This window comes from Hemitrygon akajei, chromosome 17, assembly GCF_048418815.1.
Source record: "Hemitrygon akajei chromosome 17, sHemAka1.3, whole genome shotgun sequence".
In the NCBI taxonomy this organism is placed as follows: domain Eukaryota; kingdom Metazoa; phylum Chordata; class Chondrichthyes; order Myliobatiformes; family Dasyatidae; genus Hemitrygon; species Hemitrygon akajei.
Genome location: NC_133140.1, coordinates 76,597,292 through 76,619,103, shown reverse-complemented (window position 1 = coordinate 76,619,103; position 21,812 = coordinate 76,597,292). Strand labels below are relative to the sequence as shown.

At 41.8% G+C, this 21,812-nt stretch overlaps 1 protein-coding gene across 1 annotated transcript; it reads left to right on the top strand.

Annotated features, from left to right (window-relative positions):
- Positions 1 to 56: 56 nt before the first annotated feature.
- clec3a (C-type lectin domain family 3, member A) lies at positions 57 to 18,181 on the top strand. The gene is made up of 3 exons (XM_073070403.1): positions 57 to 274; positions 12,716 to 12,796; positions 14,828 to 18,181. The coding sequence occupies exons 1-3, from the start codon at positions 175 to 177 to the stop codon at positions 15,217 to 15,219; spliced, it is 573 nt and encodes a 190-aa protein (XP_072926504.1). The 5' UTR covers positions 57 to 174; the 3' UTR covers positions 15,220 to 18,181.
- Positions 18,182 to 21,812: the final 3,631 nt, after the last annotated feature.

The following is a 21,812-nucleotide window of genomic DNA, read 5'->3' as shown; positions in this document are numbered from 1 at the left end:
GATCTGAGGCACTTCAATGACGTCACAACTTCCCTATAAATATAAGTAGTAGTGAGCAAACATTCAGTGCCTCCCAGGGCTGTCAGCTCTGCCTCCTGGTTTAGATTTTTCTGCTGGCTTCTCCAGGAAGCTTCCCTGCTTTCAGATCATCAGCTGGATACTAGGGGTTTCGCTATGGCAGGAACAAAACTCCTCTGGTTTGCCTGTCTCTGTGTTGCGGGGGTGTGTGTGGTCACAGCCCAGTCATCCAGGTCCAAATCCAAAGCTGGCAAAGGTAACCAAGGTCTCATTCAACATCAGTGTGTGTGTGAGAGAGAGTGTGTACGCACGTGTGTGTGCATCCATGTGTGAATGGGCATGAGACTGTGCATGTACGGATGTACGTGTATGTGTCTGAGTGTGCATGCGTGTGTGAGTACACATGTGTGTGTGTGAGTGCGTGTGTGTGTGTGTGTTGTGTGTGTGTGGTGTTTGTGTGAACATTTAAGAGTGTCAGCATGACAGTGAGCTGGGAAGACCAATTCTGTGGTGTGTACATGCATGTGTTTGTGTGTACTGTGCTTACGGATTGGGGGTATAGTTGTCGATGGCTCAGTAGTGTTTGAAAAGATGTCAAGCATTAAGGATAATAGTCACTCTACAACAGTGCACGTCATGAAGTCTTCTAAGAGATGTGTGTGTGTGTGAAAGGGAGGAAGTTCCCTCCCCTGTGCATGTATGTGCTTGTATGAGCACATGGATGCGTGAGCACGAGTATGTGTGCAATCGAATCCAGTTCTGAGTTGTGTACATACATATGCTTGTGTATACCGTGATTATGTAGTGGGGGTGCAATTGCTGATGGGTCAGTGGAGTTTGGAAAGGTGTCAAGCGGTTAGAATTGAGGATAATTGGCACTTACAGCAATCCATTATCATGAAGTCATCTGAGAAATGTGTGTGTGTGTGTGTGTGTGCATGAGCATGTGTGTGTGTGTGTGTGTGTGTGTGTGTGTGTGTGTAGAGAAAGCTTTGTCTATTCAAATCTGCAAGATAAACATCTTATACAAAGAGAAAATGTAAAGGGAGTGGAGACAAAAGAGTCCTGAATTAGGCATCATGAGAAGACCCTCCAAATATTTGAATATCCCCCCTCCCTGAGTAGAATGTGCTTAAGCGTCGGCAGTAAGGTCAACTTCCAAGTCAACTTACTTTAGAATGGTTTCTCTTGACTCTAGAGTGCTGCAATGTTTTTCTAAGCCTGAGTAAACTGGAAACATTTCTCACCTTAAATGCTATGAGTGAATTGATAGAACCTGGTTGGATGAATGTTGCCATTGTCCTGAGGAAGGACCTCGGCTTGAGGAAGGGAATCAGCCTAAGGAAGGGTCTCGGCCTGATGAAAGGTCTCAGCCTGAAATGCTGCCTGTTTATTCATTTCCAGAATATATTATTGTTCATTTATTCATTGCCTGACCTGCTGAGTTCCTCCAGCATTTTGTGTGTGTTGCTCTGGAGTTCCAGCATCTATAGAACCTCTTGTGTTAACGTTAGCATTGCCAGCATTCACATAAATCAGCAAAGTGGTTTCATTTTCAGTCAGTTTGAAACAGCCAACCCATGTATTCAGGCAGTGGAAAAGGATCATTTTCAGCAGCTTTGCAACATAAGGGATCTACCCACTAGCAGGAGATTGGCAGGACTGGATTTTAAACGGCTTGTTCTCCGCCTAATTCTGTTTCTCTCCAGTAATGATCAGTTTTTCACCTGCTGGATTAATGTCATTCCTAAAGTATATTGAATTTTTACCAATGCAATTGCACATAGTGACTACTTTAATAGGTGCCTCCTATACATACTGGAGTAACCACTGAGTGTATGTTCGTGGTCTTCTGCCATCGATGTGTTGTGCATTCAGAGATGATCTTCTGCCCACCACTGCTGTAACGTGTGGTTATTTGAGTTCCTGTTGCCTTCCTGTCAGCTTGAACCAGTCTGGCCATTCTCCTCTGACCTTTCTTCATGTTTTCATCCACAGAACTACAGCTCACAGGATTTTTTTTTTTTGCACCATCCTCTGTAAACTCTGGTGACTGTTGTGCTGGAAAATCCCAGCAGATCAGCAGTTTCTGAGATACTCAAACCACCCCATCTGGCACCAACAATCGTTCCATGGTCAAAGTCACTTAGATCACATTTCTTCCCCATTCTGTTGTTTGATCCGAACAATAACTGGACCTCTTGACCTCTTGAATTGCTGCCACATGATTGGCTGATTAGATAGTTGTATTAACAAGGAAACATACAGGTGTACCTAATAAAATGGACACTGACTGTAGCCCCAAACATATTTGAAAAAAAACATATGAAAGCATTTGGCCTATTATTAAATGCTGATTACTCTTAGATCTTGGTTGGACAGTAGCAGAGTTCCCACTGTGACCTTACTAATTTTTTCCTAACAATTAGGCTCATTTGTAATGTCCTTGCGTAAGTTTGTCAAAAGCCTCTGATTGCTGCTGCTTTCAATCTGCAAAGTGAAGGAATGAAAGCTTGCATTTTAAAGCATTTTTATCCACCCGGGAACATTGCTTTCTCTTAATTGTTTCTCCATAGAGCTGGATTTGCATAATTTATTTGCAACTTCTGACAATGTATCAATTTATGAATGTGGTGGCTGAAGTGCATAAGAATAAGGTTGCTTCTTAGTATTTTCAAGTTCAACTTCAACTTCAAATTTAATCATTGTTCTACCATACTCATTTACTTATTTATTAATTGAGATACAGTGCTGAATAGCCCCTTCGAGCCGTGCTCGGCTCAGCAATCCCCCGATGTAATCCTAGACTAATCACAGGACAATTTACAATGACCAATTAACCTACTAACCGGTACATCTTTGGACTGTGGGAGGAAACCAGAGCACCTAGAGCAAACCCACACGGTCATGGATAGAACAGTCAAACTCCTTACAGCAGCAGCAAGAATTGAACCTGGGCCCCTAGTACTGTGAAGCGTTGTGCTAACCACTGCGCCACCATGTTTATGGATAAACAGAACAGCGCTCCTCTGGGCCAGGGTACAAAGCACAGTACATACAGTCACACACAGCACAGCATAACACATATTGTTATGGAAGCACATGCAGTACTGAGCAAAAAGTTTAAGCACCTTGGATTTTATATATGGTATCATAGGACCATAAGACATAGAAGCAGAATTAGGCCATTCAGCCCATCGAGACTGCTCTGCTATTCCATCATGGCTGATCCCGGATCCCACTCAACCCCAGACAGCAGCTTTCTTGCCATATCCTTTGATGCCCTGACCGATCAGGAAACGATCAACTTCTCTCTTAATATACACACAGACTTGGCCTGCACCACCGTCTATGGCAGAGCGTTCCACAGAATCACTATTCTGTGGCTAAAAAAAATTCCTCCTTACCTTTGTTCTAAAGGGTCACCCCTTAAATTTGAGGCTGTATCCTTTAGAACTGCATACCCCACCATAGCAAACATCCTCTCCACATCCACCCTATTTAGTCCTTTCAACATTCTGTAGGTTCAATGAGATCCCCACAAATTCTTGTGAGTACAGGACCAAAGCTGCCAAATGCTTCTTATATGTTAACCCCTGCATTCCCAGAATCACCCTTGTGAAACCCCTCTAGACTCTCTCCAATTGCAACACATCCTTTCTGAGATATGGGGTCCAGAACTGTTGACAATACTCTAAGTGTGTCCTGACTAGGGTCTTATAAAGCCTCAGCATTATCTCCTTGCTTTTATATTCTATTCCCCTTGAAATGAATGCCAACGTTGTATTTTCATTCCTTACCACAGACTCAACCTGTAAATTAACCTTCTGGTAGTCTTGCACGAACACTTCTAAGTCCATCTGCAACTCTGATGTTTGAATCTTCTCCCCATTTAGATAACAGTCCACACCATTGTTCCATTTATCAAAATGCATTATCAGACATTTCCCAACACTGTACTCCATCTGCTACTTTTTTGCCCATTCTTCCAATTTGTCTAAGTCCAGCCGCAATTGCATTGTTTCCTCAGCACTATCTACCCTTCCACCTATCTTCATGTCATCCGCAAACTTTGCCTCAAAGTAATTAATTCCGTTATCTAAATCATTGACAAACAATGTGAAAAAGTTGCGGTCCCAATACTGACCCCTAAGGAACACCACTAGTCACCAGCAGCCAATCAGAAAAAGCCCCTTTTATTCCCACTCATTGCCTCCTGCCTGTCAGCCATTCCACTACCCATGTCAGTATCTTTCCTGTAATGCCATAGCATTTTATCTTGTTAAGCAGATTCAAGTGTGGCACCTTATTAAACGCCTTGTGAAAATCCAAGTAAATGACATCTACTACCTCTCCTTTGTCCACTCTGTTCGAAGAACTCCAGCACATTTGTCAGGCAAGATTTCCCTTTACAGAAATTATGCTGACTTTGACTTATTTTCTCATTAGTCTCCAATTACCTGGAAACCTCGTCCTTAATAACTCCAACACTTTACCAACTGCCGAGGTTAGGCTTCCTTTCTTTTGCTTCCATCCCTTAAAGAGTGGAGTGACATTTGCAATCTTCCAGTCCTCTGGGACCATGCCAGGATCAAGTGATTCTTGGAAGATCATGACCAAATCATCCGTTATCTCTTCAGCAACCTCTCTCAGGACTCTGGGATATAGTCCATCTGGTCCAGGTGACTTATCCACCTTAAAACATTTGAGTTTGCTTAGCACCTTTTCCTTTGTAATAGCAATAGCACTCATTCCTGCTCCCTGACATGCACAAACCTCTGGCACACAGCTAATGTTTCAGATGGTATGGCCTCCACAGAGCCCTGATCTCAATATCATCGAGGCTGTCTGGGATTATCTGAAGAGGAAGAAGCAAATGAGACAGCCAACATCTGTAGAAGAACTATGGCAAGTTATCCAAGATGCTTGGACCAACCTACCAGCCGATTTTTGTATAAAACTGCAGGACAGTATACCTAAGAAAATTGATGAAATTTTAAAGGAAAAGGGTGGTCACACCAAATTTTGATTGGAATTAGTTTTTTTTTTTACTGTTTATTGTTCTTTATATTAAATTTTCTGATATTAAGAAACTTTTCATTTAATTATTTTTGAAAGCATCTTTGCTTTACAGAATTTTTTTACGGGTGCCTAAGACTTTTGCACAGCACTGTACCGATACAAAGTATGAGCACAAGTCGTGGAGTGGCATGGCCTGAGAATTGATAGTGCATGGGACGTTGTCCTAAGCCATGTTTCCACAAGAACATGTACACAGCAGTTCCTCATCTTGCACTGGGTCAGCCGTAGACAAAGGCTGGTCCAGCTTGTCTTCTAGGAAGCAAACACTGGAGAGTAGCCCAATGGGAGAGCTGGCCTGCTGGGTGCAGCCACCAACCCAGCATGCCCCCAGTGTTTCTGTTCTGTACCACCCTGCTTCCAGTGCCTCCTCTCCTGTGGCTATAACAGGCAACGTCATGGTCACGCAAAGCAACTGCGCCAAGCAGCCCCATTGCCGTCGGTCTCACCAATGAGCCAATGAACCAAATTTGTAGTATTTTGTTTATTTCTACAGTGCCACAACATTAAGGATAATCTGATGTGTCTCTCACTGCATTAGACTTGAAGTGTAGTCACAAACCTAACGTGGAAAACCTGAGATTCCATAAAAGCACTGTAGGAGATACCATAGCATTAGGACAAGTACTGTTATGATGGGAAACAGCTTCTGCACCCAGGCTGTGAAACTACTGAACTCCCTACCACCACCCAGGTCTCATCACACATGAAGTGCCAGTAGTGTTATACTGTTTACTTTCTAACTTGGGACATAAATGCATATTATTATTTATTAATTTATTTATGGTAGTATTACCTTATTTGTTCTGTACTGTATTCATGCTGTATGTATTTTTATTGCTACTTTGTGCAATTTCAATCAGGGTGAATTGGCTCTGCAGACAAACGACACAACGCTAAGTTGAACTGAACTGTACATTCCTAGACCATTTCAATGACTCTGTGGTCTAATGTTTTATATTCTGTGTTCTCCGTCATTTTTTTTTGTCGTTTGTTCGATTTGTTCTTTTTTTTGCACGTTGGGTGTTTGATGTTTTCTTTGAATGGGTTCCATGATGTTTCTTTGTTTCGTGGTTGTCTGTGGGAAGATGAATCTCAGGGTTGTATACGGCATGCATACCTTGATAATAAATGTACTTTGTTGTGCACCTTGGTCTGGAGGAAAGTTGTTTCATTTGACAGTATGCATCTATTCGTCTATTCGGTTAAATGACAATGAACTTGGCCTTAACCTGACTTGACTTAATAATCTGATGTACCTTTCAGTGCAGTAGTTCTGAAGTGCAGTCATCCACTTAAAACATGATATTCAATATAAGTACTACAATTTTCATATTATCAATGTGATGATTTGGTAATCTGCCTTTAGGTGGCAAGATAAAAGTGCAGTGTATTGTCACGTGCACGAGTACATGTGTATATAATTGCAATGAACAACTTAATTGAAGCAGCATCACAGGAACATAGCATTATATAAGTAGTATTCCCAAGAAAAGATACAGATTTATTGATTTATCACATGCACATTGAAACATAGCGTCAAATGCATCGTTCCCATTAACAATCAACACAACCTATGCTGCGAACAGCCTGTAAGCCTCATCACACATTCCGGTACCAAAATCAAATGCTGACAATTAAACATATCATTAAGCATATATTAAATATAAATTATACACAGTTGTTGCAACAAGAACACAATTGGAATGGGGGGGGGGGGAAGGCCCATTTTAGTTCAAAGTGATCAGAGTGTTCATTAGAGTTTTGAATTTTAATCTGGAGTGGTAATTACAATTTTGCTGGTTGATCTAAGACATGAATGGCTGAAGGAAAGGAACTGTTCTTGAACATGGTGGCATGGGTCTTCCTGCTTCTGTACCTCCTGCCCAATGGTAGGTGTGAGAAGATGACATGGGGGCATGATCTGGATGGTTAGGATCTTTGATGAGTCCTGAAGAAGGGTCTCAGCCTGAAACATCAAAGGTTTATTCATTTCCATAGATGCTGCCCGACCTGTTGAGTTCCTGCAGCATTTTGCATGTGTTGCTTTGACGATAGATGTTGCCTTTTTGAGGAGGTAATTATAATGAGATAAACATTTCATGGGACATCTTGGAAAAACTGCCTTGCTTTTCCTCAAAATGGCATCAAAGAACCAAGTGAGCAGGTGGGGCCTGGGTCATATTTCCATTGGCAGTACGGCACTCCTTCAGCTGGACAGCATGTCAAGTTAGTATAATGTGTTTCTAAAACAAATGATATTTCAACCCAGTGAAGACACACACTCAACGATTCAGGAATAACTTCTTCCCCTCTGCTCTGTGATTTCTGAATGGACCTTGAACCCATGAACACTACCTTGCTACTTGTTTATTTCTATTTTTGCACTACTTATTTAATTTAACTGATTAAGATACATACTGGATATACTTACTGTAATTCATGGTTTTTCCCTCTCTTATAACGCATTGCATTGTACTGCTACTACAGAGACAACAAATTCCACACCATATGCTGGTGATATTAAACCTGATTCTGATTCATATTTCATGAATGTGCTGCCCAACCTCGACCTTCATCCTGTGAGACCAATTAGTGAAAGCACTGTGGAAGAATAAAATGGAATTAGAGTAGGATTTCATAGACAGGGGTGCTTGATGCATGGGTGCATGGCATCAGTGGGACTGCGAGTCTGAATCCACACGGACACCGAGCACTATGTACCACTGAATCCCACAAGATCATTAAAGTTTTTAACTTTCAGTCAAGCATTGTGGTTGCATTATAGGTCAGAGCATGAACGTGGAATTGCTAGCAGTTTATAACCACACTGAGAACAGGATAATGTGCTAGAACATGTCAAGGTTAAGAAAGAGGATGTTTTGGAACTTTCGTAAAAACTTCAGGATAGATAAGCCTCTGATGCTGGACAAGAAATATCCCAGGTTACTATGGGAAGTGAGAGAAGAGAGTCCTGCACTGCTGGCAATGATCTTTGCACCATCACTGGCCACAGGAGTGGTACCAGAAAATAGGCGGATCTATTCACCAAATGTCATTCCTTTGTCCAAGAAGGTAATAGGGATAATCCTGGGAATTATAGACCAGTGAGTCTTACGTCAGTGATGGGTAAGCTATTGGAGAGGATTCTTAGAGACAGGATTTATGTATGTTTGCAGAAGCATAGCTTGCTCAGCGATTGTCAGCATGGTTTTGTAAGGGACAGGCCATGGCTTGTGAGCCTTATTGATCTCAAGGAAATGACAAAACAAACTGATGAAGGTAGAGCAGTGGGTATTGGAAGGCCTAGATAGAGTGGTTATGGAGAAGATGTTCCTATAATGAGAGTCTAGGAGCAAACAGCACAGCTCTGAACAGATGGATGTCCATTCAGACCAGATATGAGAAAGATGTTTTTTAGCCAGAGAATGGTGAGTCTGTGGAATTCATTGCCATGGACGGCAGTGGAAGCCAGGTCACTGAGTATATCTAAAGAGGTTGAGAGGTTAATAAAAATTCAGCCACTTTGCTCTGAGTAGGATGTCATATACAGGCCAAGCAGGATTTGTTGATTTGTCAGTGTCAAAGGTTATGGGGAGAAGGCTGGAGAACTGGGTTGAAGTGGATGATAAATCAGCCACGATGAAATTGCAGAGCAGCCTCAATGGGCCAAGTGTCCCAATTCTGCTCCAATGATTTATGATCTTATTGTGGTCTTATGGATATGGTGTATATGATAAGCTCATTCAGAAAGTCAGGAGGTATGGCATCCAGGGAAACTTGGCTGTGTGGATTTGAAATTGGCTTGTCCACAAAAGGCACTGAGTGATAGTAGATGGAGTGTCTTCTGACAGGCTGTCAATGACTAGTGGTGGTCCACAGGGATCTGTTCTGACACCCCTTCTCTTTGTGACTTTTATAAATGACTTAGATGAAGGAATGAAAGGGTGGGTTGATAAGTTTGCATATTACACAAAGGTTAGTGGTGCTCTGGATAGTGTAGATGGCTGCCATAATTTACAACCGGACATTGATAGGATGCAGAGCTGGACTGAGAAGTGGCAATACAGAAAAGTGTGAAGTGATTCACTTTGAAAAGTAGAATTTGAAGGCAGAGTACAGGGTTAATGGCAGACTGCTCAGCATTGTGTTGGAACAGAGGGATCTTGCGGTCCACGTCCGCAGATCCCTCAAGGTTGACAGGGTGGTTAAGGAGCAGTATGGTATGTTGGCCATCATTAATTGGAGGATTGAGTTCAAGAGACATGAGGTAATATTGCAGCTTTATAAAAGAACACACCTGTACAGAGGGAATTAGAGGCAGCATTTCAATTGAAGCCCCATCAGAAGGTAATTGCAGTTTTCTAGCATATGCATTTTTAAATGTTTTTGTTCCGATCTGAAATTGACACAGTGTTGCAGAAGGAAGACAATACGGAGCCTTATCAAGGACAACATGTTCTTCAAGCTTACAAAGAGCTATATTCATGCTTATGACTATGAATAGTGAGTGTTGTCTTAATCCATCTGCTTGCCACATTGAGAGAAAATGCTGCATTTACTTGTAGTAAGAAAGCTCCACCTTGTGGAACAATGCATGAACTGCATAACTTACCCATGAGAAATTATTCTACACTGGGTCAGTGCATTGGTGCTACAATGCGTGGTAGCCAGTGCATGTTTTATGCATTGACCGACGCTGCAAAATTCTGTTGTGCATTAGACTCACGTCTATGCTGTTAGGTCCTGTTGATTTCATGATTCAGAGATTCTTCAGAAATTCGTAGTTATAGTCGCTGCAGCAATCAGGAAGGAGGTACAGGAGCCTCAGTACTCACACCATCAGGTTCAGGAACAGTTATTACCCCTCAACCATCAGTCTCTTGAAACAAAGGGGATAACTTTACTCAATTTCAGTTGCCCCATCACTGAAATATTCCCGCAACCTATGGACTCATTTTCAAGGACTCTTCATCTCAAGTTCTTGATGTTTATTGCTTATCTATTTGCTATTATTATTTATTTCTTTTTGTGTTGGCACAATTGGCGCACTGTTTGAAATGCGCATGTTGTTGTGGAATTCCACTGATTCTATAATGTTTATTATTCTATTACGGATTACTGAGCACGCCCACGAGAAAATGAGACTCAGGGTTGTATATGGTGATACAAATGAACTTTGATAATAAATTAACTGAACTTTATTGAATGTTTATAACAATAAGAAACAACGGTAACCAACTCACTCTTCTGTACGAGAGAACGAGAAAGTGAAGAAGAATAAAGAACAAAGGAAATGAAATTGTGCTTGTCTTATACCAAAAGCTAGCTCACTAGAGAGGTAAAGCACAGTCCAATGATAAAATGCAACCTGTGAAATAGGCTCAAGTAGTGTGACATCTGCTGCAGACAATTGAAGCTTCTAAAAAAACAGTGCATCAGCTAAACTACACTTACAGGAAAATTCACTGAACAATTGCACACATTAAAAAATAGGAAATGTTAAACTATGAGAAAAATAACAATTGTACACTCTGATCCATCAAAGCCTTGTTAAAGCCTCACACAAGAGACAGCAGAGACTGGAATCTGAAGGAATACACAAAAAGCGGGAAGAACTCAGCAGGACAGGCAGCATCAGTGGGAGATAATCAACAGTTGACGTTTCAGGTCAAAACCTTTCATCTGGTCCAGATGACAGGTCTCAACCCAAAGTATTGACTGTCCCCTTCCCTCCATAGATGCTGCCTGATCCATTGAGTTCCTCTGGAGGTACTTCCTGCCAGTGTAGTTTGTGTGGAAGTTCAGAGAGGTAATGCGCAGGTTTGCAGTTGGGCTTGGTTAGGGTCAGTAGATCTTTTTTTAAATTGATTTTTTAAGCATTTTTACAACACTACAACAACAAAAAAAACCCAAGACCAAAATAAGAGATGAATACAGTGCAAGATAAACATACAATGATAACATGATTCAAAATAATGATAAAAAAGCACCCAAACTAAAGTCGTGTAAAGTTAGTACCCACCCCACTGCAAGAGAAAAAAAATTCCAGACCAACCACAGCAAAATGTAGGAAATATAAATCAGAACATTCAAACCCCCAAAACTGTACATGAAAATAAGAACAAAAGATAATAATGCCTACTACCAAGAAAAAAAAGCTGAAAGTAAGGGACTGAAATAAAAACTTAATCTAAGGAAAAGTTATGAAAATATTCCAGAAAAGGTCCCCACACCTGGAGGTGGTTCGTCAAATTCAGGCGGGAGAGGGTTTGGCCAGGTGAGGGGGAGGTCATCACAACTTCAGAATTGTTGTCAGGGTCCCTAGTACTTCAGTGTCTGCGTCCTGCATTTGGGTCCATCCGGCCCCGTTCCTGACAGTTGTAGACTTATTGGGAACTCAGGGGATGTTTTATTGCCAGAGGGGGAGATTTGAGCACATCTTCGAGAAGGAGGGGGATAAGTGACTGCATATGCTGAAATCTGGAGCAACATACAAGCCGCCAACGGAACTAAGCAGGTCGAACATCATCTGTGGGGGAGCATGGAGACCCTTCATCTAGATTCCATCATTTCCTTGTCAGTACCACCAGGTTCAAGGACAGCTTCTGCTCTGCTGTTATAAGACTTTTGAATGGTTCCCTAGGCAGGTAAGATGGAACCTTAACTCCACACTTCACTTCATCATGATTTTGCTGTCGGTGAGCACTGGCAATGATGGAACTCAAGTGCAGAGAAAAGGCAGATTCCCATGTAGAGACGCCGAACAGAGTTCAGACTTGGGAATTCCTACAGAACATCGGTGGCTAAGGAACATCTGCTTAAATAGTGCAGGTGACAGAATAGTACAGAATCCCCAAGCCTATAAAAATAATCTTAATAAGGTCAAACAACTAACAATATCAGTTAAACAACAATTAACCAATTCAGGTACTCTACAAAGGGTAGCACAATAGTGTAACGGTTAGCACAATAGCGACTTGGGTTCAATTCCTCCTGCTGCCTGTTAGGAGTTTGTACATTCTCCCCGTGACCACGTGGTTTTCCTCTGGGTGCTCTGGTTTCTTCCCACAATCCAAAGACCTACTGGCTGGAAGGCTAATTAGTCTCTGTAAATTGTCCTGTGATTAGACTGGGGTTAAATCAAGGTTGCTGGGCAGCGCGGTTTGAAGGGTCAAAAAGGCCTATTCCACACTGTTTCATAATAAATAAAAAAAACCTCGACGTCCAGTGCTCTCTGGCTCCCCACACAGGCTGGAAGACCTCATTACACTGGCTCCTTATCGTTTATTTGGCCTGGACTTTTTCCGTAGCTATTACACTTTATTCTGCATTGTTATTGTTTTACCTTGCTCTACCTCAATGCCCTGTGTAATGATTTAACCTGTATGAGCAGTATGCAAGACAAGTATCTTGGGCAATGTGACAATAATAAACTAATTGCAATTCCAATTACAAGTTCATCTCTAATTGCAGTGTGGGTGACTGAGTATAGTGTTGCTCTTGATGCTTTGGGAAGATGCGATAATTCCTATCTTCAGTTCTGGATAATTATTTTTTGCAAGTTTATAGGCAAACATGTTAAACGTATAATGATTTTTTTCTGGTTAAACCACAGGTAAAGACAATTTGAGAAATGAGATTGACAAGCTGTGGCGGGAAGTAAACTTGCTTAAGGAAACACAAGCACTGCAGACTGGTGAGTCATGCTCTGGGGGGAGGATGGCATAATGGCAGGGTCAGTGTCAATCCCAGTACCAGTCTATTGCTGTTCCGTCTATGGGTGCCACAGTAGTGTAGCAGTTAGTGCAAGACTTCACAGCGCCAGAAATCCGGCTTCAGTTCCCGCCGTTTGTGCATTCTCCCCTTGGCTGCTTATAAGGGTTTCCTCTGGGTGCTTTGGTTTCCTTCCACAATCCAAAGACACACAGTTAAGGTTGGTAAGTTGTGGGCATGCTATGTTAGCACTGGAAGTGTGGCAACAGTTGTGGGCTGCCTCCAGCATAATGCATAACTGCTGCATTGGTCTTAACTGTATCTGATGCATTTCACAATATGTTTTAATGTTTTGATGTGCATGTGACAAATAAAGCTAATTTATAAAGGTTTATGGACTAGATGGGCCAAAAGGTCTGTTACTGAGCTGTATTTTTCCATGATTCTGTGACTCTGTAAAAGCTAATAATAAATTCAGCACAGACTAGATAGGACAAAGAGCCTCTTCCTGTGCTGTAGTGCACTATGACTCTCTGTCTCTAATCTTTCAGTAGCATTGCTGCCAATCCTACTGCCATTCCTGATACTAACCATCACAACTCCTCTATCCAGTGTCTGCCACTCATGACCTTTAACCACTTCATCTGAGGGGTTTAACAGCCATCTCCAGAATGACTTCACTGCCACTCTCGGTATCAGCTTGATGCACCATCAATAACTCTCTGAGACGTGAGGCGAGATATCGGCTTTTATTGACTGGAAGAAAGAACAAGCAGCAATTGACCACCATGCTACATCCTGGCGACTGAGAGGCAGGGCTCAGGCCCCAATCGCCTTTATACCGGGGTCTGTGGGAGAAACCACAGGAGCAGTCAGCGGGGGGGGGGGGGGGGGGGGGGGCGTGTCCAGACAGGTATATGTAGTTCACCACACAGCTACCACTCCCTGTGCCAATAAAACACCATAATTCAACATGTTTAAGACATTATTGATGCTGGACCGGCAGACTTCCAAGAATTCTATATATTATTATTAGTTAATACCCCAAACTTTCTAATTCACTGTTTTTTTAAAGATATTACACCATACAGTAACATATTAAATGTTCTCGCGAAGCAGGTGGGTCACGTGGAGGTGAGGAAAACAGAACCAGGGCTGGCAGGAACCATCGACTCAGTAAGCTTAAAGGGAGTTAGGAACTGGGTCCCTGGAGAATCCACCAGTTTGTCAAATGTTAGACCATTGGGAACTCTAAACAACTGGAAAGTGGGTTATCAGGGATTTGCTCCATTGCCTCCTCCAGTGGGAGTATTAATCTCATTACTGATTAAAAAAACCCACCATTGCTCCATATCAGAATGTTGTCTCAACTTCGGGCATCAACTATTTCAGATTCTGCGGTGGGGGAAGACATAATGAAGGACTGTGGTGCAGACAGCAGCGTCTTCAATTGAGTAGTGATCTTTTCTGCACAGCCAGGGCACTGCATCCATTAGATGAGAGGTCCTCACCCTATTCCCAGGACACTGCCTCCACATGGTGAGGTCCTTATTGCCACTCCCAGGACACTGCCTCCACATGAGGTGAGGTCCCTATTGCCACTCCCAGGACACTGCCTCCACATGAGGTGAAGTCCTTACTGAACTCCTAGCCCACTGTCTCCATCTGAGGCTAGTTCCTCTCTGCACTCCCGGGACGCTGCCTCTATATGAGGAGAGGTCCTCAGTGCACTCCAAGGGCACGGCTTCCACCTGAGGAGAATTCCTCGCCCTACTCCCGGGATACTGTCTTTTGTGAATACAGTCGGTTTGTCTTCTTTTGTACATTGGTTTGTGTGGAGTTTTTCATTGATTCTATTGTATTTCTTTGTTCTACTGTGAAAGTATATGGTATAGTATAGTACATCATATACTACAGTGTAGTATATGGTGACATACAATATCTATAATTTGATAATAAATTTGCTTTGAAATGTTGAAAAGCATAACATAAAGATCATTTTCTCTCCTCACAGTCTGCTTGAAAGGGACAAAAGTTCACAAAAAGTGTTACCTGGCGTCCAAAGGCACTAAGAGCTTCCACGCCGCCAACGAAGACTGCATCGCCCAAGGAGGAACCTTGAGCATCCCCCGCAACAGTGACGAGAACAACTCTCTCCGCAGCTATGCCAAGAAGAGCCTGGCCGGGGCGACAGACTTCTGGATTGGAGTCAACGACATGACTTCCGAGGGCAAGTTTGTCGACGTGAATGGAATGGCGATTAACTACTTTAACTGGGACCGTAACGAGCCACGTGGTGGGTCCCGGGAGAACTGTGCGGCAGCGTCCATCGGCGGCCAAGGCAAATGGTCGGATGAAGTGTGCCGTAATGAGAAAAGCTATATCTGTGAATACCTCATTCCGTAAAGCAGCTCTAATAACAGTCCTCTCCAGAGCGGTCATGGTCATTACCTTTAGGCATTTTTTTCCAATTGAAGGTATCTTAATGGATGCACAGGTTTGAAATACACCAAACAGTGAGGACTGGAAACTAATGCTGTGCAGTCACACATTAATTGTCAACATCACTAAAGCTGTCCTTGTTTTTAAACATTTGTCCACATTATTTCCAAAGTCAGCACTTAATGTCCTTCCTTATATGTCCCTGGCACAGGGTGGTTTTTGCTGGTTCATTTCAGAGTCAACTACTGCAGTGGTCTGGAGTCACATCTGACAACATGAGCTTTTAGTAAACAATCCAGTACTTTAACAGTGGCTATTATGGATGCTCACATTTAATTCCAGATGTGTTCAGTTACCTGAATTTAAATTTTCCCAGCTATCATGGTTGGACTCAAACTCATCTCCGCAATTTGGCTGGCCAGGCTTCTTAACCATTATGCTTCCATAATGTTGTTCTACACCAATTGGAAGTGAATTAGCAGGCGGTATCACCTTCTAGCTTGTTTTCCTTCCTCTCCCTCCACCTTCTTATTCCGACATCTTCCCCTTCCTTTCCAGTCCTGATGAAGGGTCTCAATCTGAAATGTCCATAAATTCATTTCCATAGATGCTGCCTGGCCTGCTGAGTTCCTCCAGCATTATGTATGTGTTGCTCTGGATTTCCAGCATCTACAGAATCTTCTGTGTTTATAATAGGCCATTAAGTGGATTACCCTTGCAATGTTTCTGTGCTAAAAGCCTAATTCATTTAAACACAAGCAAAAGCTGCAAACCCAGAGTAACATACAAAATGCTGGAGGAACTCAACAGGTTAGGCAGCATCTATGGAGAGGAATAAAGAGTTGACATTTCAGGCCGAGAGTTCATCAGGAAGGGTCTCGGCCCAAAATATTGACTCTTTATTCCTCTCCATAGATGCTGCCTAACCTGCTGATCTCCTCCAGCATTTTGTGTGAGTTTTAAGGTTGCTTTTATTTTTATATGGATATTTGACAGTTCACTCTAATTAGCACTGTTTGTTAGAAATATGACATTCTGATTAATCAGAAGTTTAGACTTTTACTATGTCTTGATGTGATGGCCCAAGTCTACTTTTTACAAATCCCAAGCCAATTTTAGCAGAGTCTTACCAAATCAACTTTAAGGTTACTATCCTTGTTTATTGAAGAAATTACTTCCCATGCAATGCTTTATGTGCTTCTAGGCTAATTTTTCAACAGTGCAATTTTAACAAACAAAGCTTTTCTTCTTTACACCTTCTATGTAAATAAATCAATACAAGTGCATCACCACAGTCTGGAGATCCCTTGGGGAAGTTGGTTGTTTCTATAGTTTTGGAGTCTGCCACCTCAGAGATACCACACGTAAGCTTTTAATAAATCTTTGATGAATCTCAGGGTAGTATATGATGACATTTTCATACTTCAATAAAAAGTTTACTTTGACTCTGACTTGATGAGATTATTCAAGTCATGTCAACCTAAAAGTAATAGAGTTACACAAAGCAGAAGCAAGACTTTCACTCATTGCTGTTTACCAAACACCTATGAACACTAATCCTGATTAATCCTCATAATGTTTTTATCATCTGCACCTGGAATCTACTACTCACTTAGTTGCAAAGGACAATTTACAGTGACCAATTAATCTACCAACCCACATTGTCTTTGGGATGTGGGAAGAAACTAGGGAGCCCAGAGGAAGCACTCACAATCATAGGGAGATCACTCAGACTACATACAGAGAGAAACCGAGATTAGTTTCCTGGATCTGTAAGGTAGCATGTATACCAGATACTCTACTCTACTGCCCTTTGAACACCACAAAGCGAAGATGCTAAAGAAAGCTAAAGGAATACCAATATTCTGCAATATTTCAGACTGAATAAAACCATTGCAAAGAACACTGGACCAACACGTTTTTTTCAAAAGTGTTGCTTCCTCAGAATTTTTTCTTGCTTGTGATAGACACTTGAAGCTGAACACAAATATAATTTCAGACTACTTTATCACATAGTAATTTGTAGTAAAAAGAAATTAACTTTTATTGAATATAATGATTTTAACTGCATGACGGTGCTGACGCTTTGCAATAGTTCAACTAACCTAAAACTGCTTTGTTGATGATTTTCATTTGTACTTAGTGTTTGAGGCTTCTCGCTTAACTATCCAACAATAATCAGCCAGCATTGATGGATTCCAGTTGACCTGATACCATTTCTCCATGACTGCAACATCCTGGTGCAACCTTTCACTATGCAAGTCACGGAAAGCACCAAGATTTGCAGGGAAATGTCTAACTGGGAATGCAGAAAATGAATCTTTAGTAATGTGTTGTATTTCATGGTTTCAGCTTACATTATGGGCAACATTTTAATTGACTGGAATTACGAAACATAGGTGATATTAAAAAGTGGTGCATGATAGGGAAATTTCACGGTGATTTTCATGGTCAGCAGTCCAAAATCCTTAAGGTACACCCAAAAGTATTCCGGAAGCAAAATCTTTGTTGTCCAGTGAAATCAGAGCATTCTAAGATCTTTCCTCTGAATGCTTTGCAACAGCTTTTAGGAGATTAACATTTAGTTGCTGAAGACTTCGAGACACTCCTGGAGAGTTGTCAATCATTACATGGAAAGGACAATCTCCTTCCATTAAGAGAAGAAATCTCCAGACCCAGGTAACAATTGTTACCAACACATTTAACTAATATTATTCCACACAGATTTTCTACTGCAGCAATTTTTTATATAAATGTCTGCACTTCCTTTTGGTTATGTCTTTAGAAATAAAACTCTAAAACCAAATACTCTGCCTTTACTTATTACACATTTATTTTATCTGTACAACATGTAATTTTCTTTAAAAAATTTTCGTGTTCTGTCTCCTTGCTAACATTAAAGAGAAAAACATATTTGCAGGTCAAATCTTTGTTTCACGTTGTGTGTTAAATTTTCTTTGTGTCAAAGTTTTGTTGGATGAAGTTGATCTCACAGCTCGAAATTTAATTGCAAAATGCCTGGTTCTAGAAGGTCTTCACAATGTTTACTGATAATACTGCTGCAAGCTAACCTGGTAACTAATAATATAAACTAGAACATGGAACATAAGTAGAACAGAAGGGCATAAACACAAGAGGTGCCACAGATGATGGAAATCTTGAACAACGCACACGGAAATACTGGAGGAACTCAATATGTTAGGGGAGTATGGAGGGAATAAATAGCCAACATTTCGGGCCAGGACCCTCCATCAGGATAGAAAGGAAGGGTGCAGAAACCAGAATAAGAAGATAGGGTAAATGCAAGCAAGCACTTTGCCCTGTGGTTGGATGGGATGACAACTAAAAACGTCATGGGTTAAGGGTGAAAGGTGAGAAGATTAAGGGGAACATGAGGGGAAACTTCTTCATTCAAGCAGTGGTGAGGGCGTGGAACGCGCTGCCAGCACAAGTGGTGTATGCAAGATTTAGGTGAAATTTGGATAGGTACATGGATGGTCGGGGTATGAATCACATTCAGGTTCATTATCACTGGCATGTGCCATGAAATTTGTTAACTTAGCAGCAGCAGTTCAATGCAATGTATAATAATGCAGAAAGAGACAAATAAATAAGTAAATCATAAATCTTTATATACATAAACAGAAATAACATATTTTTTAAAAAGTGAGGCAGTGTTCAAGGGTTCAATGGCCATTTCTAAACTGTGTGGCAGAGGGGAACAAGCTGTTCCTGAATTCCTGAGTAAGTGCCCTAAGACGTCTTTGCCACCTTCCTGATAGTAACAATGAGAAGAGGGCATGTTGTGGGTGATGCTCATCTTTCTGAGGCACTGCTCCTTGAAGATGTCTTGGATACTATGGAGACTAGTTCCCAAGATGGAGCTGACCAATTTTACAACTTTCTGTATCTTCTTTCAATCCTGTACAGTAGCCTCTCCCACCCCATACCCAGACGGTGATGCAGCCTGTCAAATTACTCTCCACAGTACCTCTATAGAAGTTTGAGTGTCTTAGCTGACAAACCAAATCTCTTCAAAGTCATGGTGAAATATAGCCACTTTGATGTGTTGGGACTAGGTTAGATCCTCAGAGATCTTGACACCCAGGAACTTGAAATTTCACACTGTCTCCACTTCTAATCCCTCTGTGAGGATTGGTTCGTGTTCCCTCACCTTGTCCTCCCTGAAGACACAATCAGCTCTTCAGTCTTACTGGCATTGAGTTCAAGGTTGTTGCTGTGACACCACTCAACCAGCTAGTATATCTCGCTTCTGTACGCCCTTTTGTCACCATCTGAGATTCTGCCAACAATGGTTACATCATTAGCAAATTTAAAAATGATATTTGAGCTAAGCCTAGCCACACTGCTATAGGTATAGAGGGAGTAGAGCCGTGGGCTAAGCACACACCCCTGAGGTACACCAGTGTTGATCGTCAGCGAGGAGGAGATATTATCACCGATCCACACAGATTGTGGTCTTCCAGTTAGGAAGTGGAAGATCTAATTGTAGAGAGAGGTACAGGGGCCCAGGATTTTTAGCTTATCAATCAGAACGGTAGGAATGCTGGTGTTAAGCAATCAGCTATAGTCAATATACAGCATCCTTACATAACTATTTATATTGGAGGGTTATAGACTCACACGGCTCAGAAATCACGTCAGGTATTTGCGTAATTGTCTTTCGATTGCACCTTGGTTGTTTGTCAGTCTTACTTTATGCATAGATTTTCATAAATTCTATTGTATTTCTTTTTCCTGTAAATGCCTGCAAGAAAATGAATTTCAAGGTAGTATATGATAACATATACGTACACTCATAATAAATTTACTTTGAACTCTAAATTCTTCTCCATTAGCTAAACAAACTCTCTACTTTTTGACCCCACTAAAACAGGTAACAGTTTGTACTATCTGCCATATCTTTGTCTCTCATAATTCTGTAGACTTCTATCAGGTTCCCCCTCAGCCTCCTCTGCTCCAAGTAAAACAAACCAACAAATCAGTCTCTCCTCATAGCTGAAACATTTCAACCCAGGCATCATAGTGGTGAATCTTCACTGCACCCTCTCCTATAACATGGGTAGCAGTAAGCAGAAGTCCTTCCTATAATGTGGAGACCAGAACTTCACACCGTGCTCTAGATGTGACCTATCTGATGGTTTATAATGTCATCCCATTACCTCCCAGCTCCTGTATTCTGTGCCATGGCTAATGAAGGAAGGAATTCTATTTGCCCTTTTCACCAAATTTTCGCAACGTTTTACAGCACCAGTGATCACCGATCGGGATTTAATTTCCGCCGCTGTCTGTAAGAAGGTTGCACGTTCTCCCTGTGATGACATGGGTTTCCTCATTGTTGCTCTAGTTTCCTCCCATAGTCCAAAGACACACGGTTAGGGTTAGTGAGTTGTGGGCATGCAATGTTGGCACCAGAAGCGTGGCGTCTCTTGCTCCAGCACATCCTCGACAGCGTTGTTCTACCCAAAATGAAGCATTCCACTGTATGCTTTGATGGTTTCAATGTGACAAATAAAGCTAACCTTAAAAATTCTTATATTTTACTTATGCTGCCGCCTTCTAGGATTGATGAACATGTACATCAAGATCATAAAGATATAGCTTGCAGATTCTGATTCAGGTTCGCTTACTGCTATCAACACTGGGGTGCAATGAAATTCCTTGCTTGCAGGAAGCTGACAGAGTAGACGGTGGTATACGGTAGTAATAAGTGTGACAACAAATACAGCAATAGGTTCAATGCAACAGAGCGGTGCCACGCGCAACAGAAATGGTTCTAAGGTTGTAGCACAGTCTGAAGGAGTGCAAAAAAAAAATTCTGGAGTGTCAATAATGAAATAACCAAAAGGGGTAGAATTAAGAGTCTGAGAATAACACAGCACCATTGGGAAGAGGATGTGATAGATGTGACTGGCTTAGAAGTCCGATGGCAGTAGGAAAGAAATTGTTCTTGCCTCAGGACAAGTGGGCTTTTCAGGCTCCTGTATCTTTTCCTAGAAGATAGAAGAGAGAGACATGATTACTGTAGTAGCAAACATCCTTGATAATTGAAAAAGTGCTTTCCTGGTGTACGTGGTGAATAAACTCTTCTCAGCTTTCCAACTGGCTGCAGGTATTGATTATAGCTGATACAGTTACCCAGCTGGAAGCTCAAGAAGAGTTTATTTATCCTTGATAAAAAACACAAAATGCTGGCAGAACTCAGCAGGCTAGACAGCATCTCTGGGAGGAGGTAATAACCACGTTTCGGGCCGAAACCCTTCATCAGGAGTGAAGTAACATGGGATGGGCGAGGGGGGATAAGAAGTGGGGGGAGGGATAAAGTAGAGAGCTGGGAAGTGATAGGCTGGAGGGAAACGGGCTAGCGGGATGGTGGAGAATTATGGGAAATAAAAGAGAAAGAAAGGTAGGGATGGGGGGAGAGATTATAGTGAGGGGGGAAAAAGAGAGAGAAAGAGAACCAGACTAAAATAATAGATAGGGATGGGGGTAAGGGTGGGGGGTAGGGGTATCAACGGAGGTCAGTGAGTTGGATG